Source organism: the organism of the source record quoted next, unplaced genomic scaffold, assembly GCF_019419815.1.
Source record: "Pyrus x bretschneideri cultivar Hongxiangsu unplaced genomic scaffold, Pyrus_bretschneideri_v1 Contig43, whole genome shotgun sequence".
Classification (NCBI taxonomy): domain Eukaryota; kingdom Viridiplantae; phylum Streptophyta; class Magnoliopsida; order Rosales; family Rosaceae; genus Pyrus; species Pyrus x bretschneideri.
In genome coordinates, this window is record NW_025999757.1 from 1175462 (window position 1) to 1185028 (window position 9567).

The 9567-nt window shown below is 35.4% G+C and overlaps 1 protein-coding gene across 1 annotated transcript; it reads left to right on the forward strand.

Moving 5' to 3' along the window:
* The first annotated feature begins 6647 nt into the window (after positions 1-6647).
* On the forward strand, positions 6648-9218 carry LOC103930485 (40S ribosomal protein S13). The gene is made up of 5 exons (XM_009339829.3): positions 6648-6812; positions 6918-6990; positions 7825-7963; positions 8058-8244; positions 9005-9218. Exons 1-5 carry the CDS (start codon positions 6790-6792, stop codon positions 9036-9038), a joined length of 456 nt encoding a protein of 151 aa, XP_009338104.1. The 5' UTR covers positions 6648-6789; the 3' UTR covers positions 9039-9218.
* Positions 9219-9567: the final 349 nt, after the last annotated feature.

Sequence of the window (9567 nt, forward strand, 5' to 3'; positions counted from 1 at the left end):
ATCGAGAAGCCAATCCCGAATCCCATACCGAAATTTTGGGATTGGTTCGGGATAGCATCCCGAAAATTTCGGGAATTTCGGTTTGGGAAATTTTTGGTTTGGGATCGGGATTTTTTCGGTTCGGTTCGGGATTTTCGGGAATTTTTTCCACCCCTAGTGGTAACCCTAACGGCGTTAGGGAATATTCCGTCCAAAAAATAGAATATACCATTAAAACTAACCTGACGCCGTTAACTGTTGTCATGAATATTCCGTTAATCTTAATGGAATATTCCCCTTTCTTCTTCGACTAGTCGCCGAACTCCGTCGTCGTCGCCGGAAACTGGGAAAAACTTCCAATCATCAAATCTCACTCGTTTTTCAACCAAAATACGAATTTTGTATGAAAATGAAGCTTACGAAGAGTAGAACAAAACCTTACCACTTTGGGGACCCAAAACCAAAGGAATCTCGCCGGAAAAACCCACGATATTCCGGCCAAACTTGCAACTCATTGAAACTGGGCTTCCCGACATCCAAAACACTTCAACTTTCTTCCCCGAGCTTTGTGAGAGTGTTCTAAAGCTCCCTATGACCTTAAAAACTCCTAAAAACTTCACGATCATGTGTGCATGAACAATGCATGAAATCTGGGGTTAGGGTTCTCAAGGTTTTCGAAGGTTTCAAGTCTCACAAATGGTATAAATGAACTCAAGAAGTTGCAAGGAGTTCGAATCTTACCTTTTAGACGTTGATCCGTGCCAGAAATGGTTAAATGAAAGCTTATCCGTACACTTGAGAAGGAGAGAGAGAGAGAGAGAGAGTGTGTGTTCGAGACAGAGGATGGTACACAGGATATGATGATGGGGATGAGGGTGTGTGTGTGGTCCAGATGCAGCCAGCCAAACAACAAAACAACCACCCAAAATGACAAATACCCACCAAGGGCAAAATCATCATTTCACACCTACGGTACGAATAATTCAGGACGGGCTGTCACAGTTTTAGTGTCAACTATTTTGTAGAACATCTAAATAGCGATCCTCATTAAACAAAATAGGGTTAAAGTTGGAAATCAAGCAATGCCAAATGCCTATTTTAATGTGCATCTGCGAATAATTTTGTGTACTTCTTAGAATACTAATTTTCTCTTAAAAAACTATAATAAGATCTATTTGATTACTCTGGCAAAATACACTTGAGGAACATAAATCTTTTGCAACAATAGCTTAACTTGATGCACAAACAAACATTATGAAAATAATGTGGTTAGTGGAAATTAGAAATAATAATTGGGAATAAGAAAAAATCATATGTGAAAAAAAAAATTTAAAGGAAAGCAATCATGCCATCCCTTTTAAAGGATTTAGATCTCATCCAGATCCACTTTGTGATCTAGGATCCATTCATTTTATTCGTTCATCGTAAATCGTACTGTTATTGAATTTTTTTAATTGAAATTAAATACAAATAATATTTTTAAAAAGTTGAATGCAAAATATACGATAAACAAATAAAATATAAAGAACCTATGTATTTTCAAATAAAAGATCTGGAAAAGATCCTCATCCCCGTTTAAAATGGACCATGGTACAACTTTAAATACAAGGGTGTGTTTCTCTCTGCTGGTTCTCACCATTGCTCTATTGTTTTCATTATTCATTCCAACACATGCGACCGGTGTCCTTGGATAATGTTGTTGCTCTTTGATATGTGTTGACAAACTACTGGTTTATATCACGCATCCAAACGATGATGTCTTGTTTGTACTGATAAATTTGATAACATAATACATTAAATTTGTCAAATTATCAGAGAGATGAACCAAAGACCCACTTCCAAATGTCCATTTCTAGCCGCATCGATATTTTCCCTAACTTATTAATGATTACTTGCACAATCCTGACAGGTGTGAAATTTTATCATAAAATCTCTCGGTATTAGTTGGAGTGAGGTTAGGATATTTAAACTCTTTTTTTTTCAAAGATATGGTTAATGTGGGATATTTCAACACACTCCCTCACTTGGGACCCAATTTGTGAGTCGCATGTTGGAGATCCACACATTGACAACCACATGGAGCCAAGAGGACTCTCCCAACACGCGAGGCCAAGGAGACCCACCCATCACATGGCAGTACAGGCTAAGTACCCACACATCGACAACTGCTTGGAGCCAAGGGAACTCATCCTACATCATGGCATTACTGGCCCACTCTCTGCTCTGATACCATGTCAAATTATCAGAGAGACGGCCCAAATGTCCACTTCCAACGACATCAATAATGTCCCCAACTTGTTCATTACCATTAGCACATTCATCAGCTATGAGGTTTTATCACAAAAGGTCTCAGTATTAGTTGGAGTGGAGTTAGGATATTTAAAATTTTTTTTTTCCTGAAATACAATCGATGGGGAAATTTCAACAAAATTGGGTTAAAACAAGTTGCCTGTTATGGAATGATTTTTCTCTTAAAGTTATACTCTCTTCTGGTTTGGTTATCAAACTTATATTGGTTGTGAGGTAAATACCCAGTACTAACTATGTGCTTTGAATCTCAATCTCTCAAAGCTCATGCAAATCCAAACCCAAGTACATAGATAATGGAAAATTCAAAAGACTTATTTATCAAAATGCTATCAAATAATACATTAAGCATCACTTTACCCTATACTTTGTAACTAATTCGTCAACTTTGTCCATCCCTCTTTAACTATTAAGTACAGATCATACTCAACAGTCATCTATATTATTGATATTATGTTGATATCGTGGAGCAAAAGATAATAGTTAAAGTCTTCCAAAAAAAAAAATGATAATAGTTAATAGACAAAATTGATATATTTGTAATGTATGATATGAAATGAAAGCTCATCTACAACTGCAAAAGTAGAGATAAACATAGTAAAAGTGACTAGGATATGATAATGTACGTTGTACTCATTAAAAGACAAATCTAACTAAACATTAGCTTGGAAATGTTGAAGATGCTCGTAAACAGTTAACCCAGAACGTTGGAAATATGGATTTAGCTATAACTCAGTAATTGAAGTTCTAATACGGTAATACTTGAGGGCTTCTGCCAATGTTCCTCCTGTCCAATTAGAACCTTGTATTTCTGCAGCTTGATAAACTTTTTTCTCCTTCCTATTCTTTTTCCCCATATACGCATCAATACATGATATATATCAAAACTGATACTTGATGTGACATCTGATCAGTGGTCAATGATAGACAGGATCACATTAACATATTTACACACACAGATATATATAGACCTATGGACCCATTGTTCTCTACAGCTTCATGCATGTGAACGCCCTTTTTCACCTGTGCATGCCATGCACATGCAATACTCTTGCTACATAAATGAACATGTGAACTTAAGCATTATTATTGCTTGTCTTTTATCTCCACCTCCAAGGGTAAAGAGTCGATTTCGCAAAACATTTGAACTATTTATTTTTCAGGTTGCATTTTATAGATCGTTTATCTAAAATATTAGCTAAATCAGAAATATTTAAGATATTTAATTGAGTTAAAAAAAAATGACGAACACTTTATTCTTTAAAATATATTGAAATTTCATCAAGATAATTAAATAAGCAAATGATTTAGATTGAATTGAATTTTTGCAAGGATGCATGATTTATGAATCGAGATTTACAAAATAAACGATTCGAATTGTTAAAGTTCAATGTAAAGTGAATCTCATAACTAATCTATACTTTTACCTAAAAATGGGAATTTTTTTGAATAAATGACCTGTATATATGTGTATATATAGAGTTATGGACCCATTGTTCTCTACAGCTTCAAGCATGTGAACTCTCTTTTTCATTTGTACATGCCATGCACGCAATACTCTTGCTACACAAATGCACAACATGTGAACTTAAACATTATTATTCCTTGTCTTTTTATCTCCAGCTCCTAGGGTAAAGATCAATTTCGCGCAGCTTCTTGTTAAGACACTTTTACTGTGTGCGTGTATATATATATAATATAGAATGAGAACAGATTTACTCAGACAGTCAGTCAGTCAGTCAGTCACCAGTCACCAATTCTGATTTTTGTTTTGACCTTTCAATCATTTGTTGTACTTTTACCATATGCATGGTAAACACGAATCCGGATCTCTGTTGAATTCTTTTTGTAAGGATTTTAGAATTTGTGATTTATCTTTATTCATTGTATATTATATGATTAAATACTATTTAAAATTTTTTATTTAAAATAAAATACAAACAGTATTTGATAAAAAATTATCCGCACGATATACTATAAATAGACACGATTCACTAATCTTCATAATTCTCACAACAAGGATCCAGAAAGGATCCTGTTGGTTAAAACACATCCCTCACATTTGGATTTTTGGGATGAGGAATGAGGATAGTCTCGGATCCTTTTGGTGAGGATTTTAGGAATTTTTATATTTTATCTGTTCATCGTATAAAGTGCGGTCAACTTTCGTCAGATGCTATTTGTGTTTAATTTGAAATAAAAAATTTTAAAATAATTTATAACCACACAATATACAATAAACGAATAAGATGTGAAAATCTCTAAAATTCTTCAAATGGAATCCAATTACGATTTTTTAGCACTATTGATAATTGCAACTACCCAACTAGATAATGCTTTTCATCACAAATTAAGAAAAAAGTAAAAAAAAAATCAGTTATAATTAAAGAATGAAGATCTTGTCTAGATCCTCTTTGTGAGAATATGAAAGACCCTTCAATTACATATCAATTACTAGAGCTGGCTCGTGATCGATCCATAGCTTTTCCTAGGCCACCTACTTCAATCGTAGGCTAACGTAAAATATCCCAATACTATGAAAGTACACGCACATCAACCCTTTGAGCTTTCCTAAATTTAATTGACTCTGGTTAATCTATACCTAAGGTTTAACTTGTCTATCTATCAGTTACAACTAACAGTATTCGCACTAGATATATGATGTAAATTTGCGTATATAATAGAAGAGTGAGATTCTTTTTCACGATTATATTGAGGCAACAGATAACCTATAATTTTTGTATTTGTCTAACAAACGAAAATGATTAATTGTCACATGCAGGAAAGGTCGGGTAATTTAACAACATTTTTAGCGTTAGGGAAGATTTTGATCATATTATTATATCTCGAAAGTGACAAAATATTGAAATAGTAGTGATCTCTGCTCATTCATGGTCATACAGTAATCATGCAAAAGGAAGAATAAGACGTGCGCACTTAGGAAAGATTTATTTTATTTTATTTTATTTTGGAAACGAGGGAAGATTTTGATCAAATAAAATCTTTAAAGTCACAAAAGATTGAAAGATGTTTTGAGGCCTTTTTTTTTAAGTAAGACAATAACGTTAATGAGTTAAATAGTTAATTATTAGGTAGTGGAGAATCGGCGAGCATCGAACTCGCACAATTGTGCATAGACAAGATTGCTTTCCGCATTGTAGTAAAGTGTCATATGCAAATCTTGAAGCCTTTCTAATTTGGTACCTAAATTTAACACCCAATTTCATAAATGTTATTTTTTATAAAATTTTTCAACAAGAACAAAAAATCCACTTAAATAGACTTAAATACTCTCAAAATTAAAACCAAATAAACATAAACTAAAGAACTCTAGGTTAGCCAAGAACCAAGAACCATAAGCAATAAGATATGCACAGCCCTCAACCACATCATTGTTCCCAACTTCCTTGTCGTACCCACCACCAACAAAAATTGCTGCCAACAATGAAGGTACCATTAAAAGCCTTTCTCATGGGTACAAGACGTTGGGAGCAGTCACTCTTTTTCTCCAACTGTCTTCATCCTTGGCTCAACCATATGGTAGTACAAGATCCATATTTGTTCAATGAATTGGCCAGATAAAGGCCCAACGCTTTCGAAGCGGCGTCCCGAGCAACCGAGCTTCAACACTAGCAGCAATAATGGGGATTGATCTTGTGGCAGGAGGTAAGAGTAAGAAGATGAAGTGCACTGCGCCCAAGTCCGATGATATTTATCTCAAGCTTCTCGCCCAGCTATACTGTTTTCTTGTCCAAAGGACTAGAAGCAAGTCGAATGCAGTCATTCTTGAATGCTTGTTCATGAGGAAAGTCACAAGGCACTACTTTCTCTCTTAAGGTTGATTAAGTATATGCAAGGAAAGGACAACAAGATTGCTGTGGTTGTGGGGACTGTCACCAACGACATTAGGGTTTATGAAGTTCCATAATTGAGGTTACAACACTGAGGTCCTAAGAATTCTCGTGAAGCAGTGAAGCACTTATATGTAGATGGTTTTGCATTTTGAGGGTATTTAGGTCTATTCATGAGAGTTTTTGCTATATTTGAAAGCTTTAATAAAAAGTGATATTCATGAAATTGGATGTTAAATTTTGGCTATTAATGATAAATGCTCAACTTTAATGGTGAAATAATAATTTTTATAATACAAAATATTACGAAAAATATTGTGTTCAAAGTTTTGACGTGTTTGCCAAATGTTTACTGTCGTATGTTGGCCCAAGGGCCCAACAAATAGAATCACAACGAAAGTAAGCCCAATGATTTACCATAGTTAGCCCACGGGCCGATGTAATACGGTTAGGTCGTAAACACCAATAAAGAAAACCCAAGGACTGAACAACAATAAACAAAAAGTCTTATAAACCCTAGCCACCTCCTTGCTTTATATTCGTTGTTAGAGTCCAAATTAGGGTTTCTGGTCGACCAACAGAAAGAAAGAGAGTGAGGGAGCGGCAGAGCTAAAGTCACCAGAAGCGGCACAGACTCTACAAGCCGGCAATCATGGGGCGTATGCACAGCAGAGGGTTCGTTCTCTTCTTATTTTCTGAACAAAGCTCCGTGAGCCGTCGATTTAACTGGGCTTTGATCCGTTTTTCTTGGTGGTTTTTGTGTTTTGTGGTGTTTTGCAGAAAGGGTATTTCAGCTTCAGCTTTGCCGTACAAGAGGACCCCACCTAGCTGGTTGAAGATCTCAACCCAGGATGTGAGAAAACCCCGACTCTTTAACTCTTGAATGAATTTGAGTTGTTTTGGGTTTTGTTTGGTTGATGAGAAAATGGGTTGCGTTTAGATTTGTTTGGCTGATGAGAAACTGGACTAAAGTTTGAATAGTTAGCTCAATTTTGTTCCCCGTTGTTGGAAAATCTATGTTTATACCCAATTGGTCTTTGATTGTAAAAGATGTAAAATGAGTTTATGATTTCATTTATGGGTATTTTTTTAATATTAATTTTGGCAACCAGGCAGTACTTAATTGGTTAATCTGTTTTTCTATGTTCTGTTTCTGTTGATTGATTGATGAAGAAGTGTAGTGAGAAAAAACAGATTTTGATATCTTAATGTTGGTCTATAAAAAAAAGCTAAAAATTTTTTATTGTTAACTAGTGTATACCTCTGTTTAACCGATCTCACTTAGTGGGATAAAGCTTTGTTGTTGTTGTAGTATATACTTTTGTTATAGTCTGCTACTGCATTGTGACGTAGATAACTTATGTCATCTATGTTTATGTATCACTTATCTAACATTGAGAACCGTAGTAACTGTTCCCTTTGTTTGGTTGTAGTTCCATGGTTTTTTCAATTGTATAGTAATCTTCGAGTGTATTTTCTGTCCATAGTCACTTAATCAATTTTGTTTGGCCTCTTAATACACAATAAATGGTGACACAACTCTGTGTCTGCTATGAGCCTTTTCCCATTTAATCTGCGTTGGCTGAATAGAAATTTGGTTATTGTTTGAACTACTGATTGTTCAAGGGAATAATTTCTTACTGTGATTTTGGCTTCATTGCTTATCTGGTTGTTTTTTGCCTTTTAGGTTGAGGAGAACATCTGCAAGTTTGCGAAAAAGGGTCTGACACCCTCTCAAATTGGCGTTATTCTTCGTGATTCTCACGGTATTGCTCAGGTGAAGAGTGTCACTGGAAGCAAGATCTTGCGTATTCTGAAGGCTCATGGTGTGTATCTTGAATTTATTTTCATAATAACATCTATATTTTTTGGAAAGAAATTTTGAAAATGATATCTTATATTTTCTTTTGGTGTGGGGAGGTCTTGCTCCTGAAATTCCTGAGGATCTTTACCACCTGATCAAGAAGGCTGTTTCAATCAGGAAGCATTTGGAGAGGAATAGGAAGGACAAGGATTCTAAATTTAGACTGATTCTGGTTGAGAGCAGAATCCATCGCCTTGCTCGTTACTACAAGAAGACAAAGAAGCTTCCACCAGTCTGGAAGTAGTAAGTACTTTTTCCTTTGTCACAGAAAATTTAAGTAATCACAGGTTTCAGTAATCTTTGCACGGTAAGGTAAGGCTGCTCCTTTGTGACCGAAAGGTCACGGGTTAGGGTCCTCTTTGCAAAGCAAGGGTAAGGCTGCGTATATTAGACGTTCCTTCCAACCCACCCCCCAAAAAAGAAAAGAAGCCGCAGGACTCTTACAAAGCAGGGAGCCTTGTGGGCTTGTGGTTGCCCCTTCTAGGATTTGGTAATCTCACTTGAAGATGCGTACATGGTTCATTGCACTCAAACACTTCAAATAATTATCAGAGTAGTTGAGTTTGGAAGAAGTTTAATAGGGGGTAGTGCTTGTTGAATCTTACTAGTTCCCATTGACTTAGCTCTCTTGAACAAATTGTGTGTTGTATTGCATATAGTTAATTCGTTCTCTGCGTTTCCTACATATTCAAAATTGGAATAACTTTTTATACGTGGGAATCTAATATCGGTACCCATGATGAATGAAATTTGTGAGTCATGTCAAATAGCAGTGTTTTGGTTTTCCTCCTAGTTCATATTTATGCTTGTTATAGCGTGGCATATGTCATTGTTAGGCTGAAGCGGACCTTTCTATGAAATCGTTTTCGTTTCCTGACTTCTCTACCGGAAGTTTAATCCCAACTGTCATTTCTTATGCTTTTAGCGTTGCCTGAACATGTCTTCAGCAATGAAATTGTAGTGGCTACCTTGAATGCTTATTTCTTTCTTCTCTTGTTTGCAGCGAATCTACCACCGCCAGCACTCTCGTGGCTTAGGAAGGACGTGATTGGCAACAGTTTTCGGTGCTCCTCTTTATGTACTTTTAGGAGAGTAGTACTTGAGTTTTAATGTCTTATTTTCTTTTATTTGCTTCAAGTTGGGGAACTTAATATCTTGTGGAACACTCGTTCGTTGTTGATGCGCCTTTTGGATATTATGTCAAACTATTTAGGACTTGTTTGGTACTCTACTTGAATCTAACTTTTTAAACTCAAAAATAATTTCCAAGGTTTAGGTCTTGAAAACTTGTTTGGTAGGATTATTTTAAAAAACTAAACTCAAGACTAATTCAAAAATGTGATCTATGATCTAAAAACATAAAAGTTGAGTTTTTAAACTCAAATTCACTCCTTTCTTTTCTCTTAATTCTTCCCACTCCAAATCTCTCTCTTTTTTTCTTTCTCTCTTTTATTTTTTTTATTAACCTTTTTACGTCTCTTTCAATCCGTTTTTTTCATTATTTCAGTTCTTTCTCACTTATTTCTCTCTATCTTGTTCGATCATCTCTTCTTTCTCCTTCCTTTA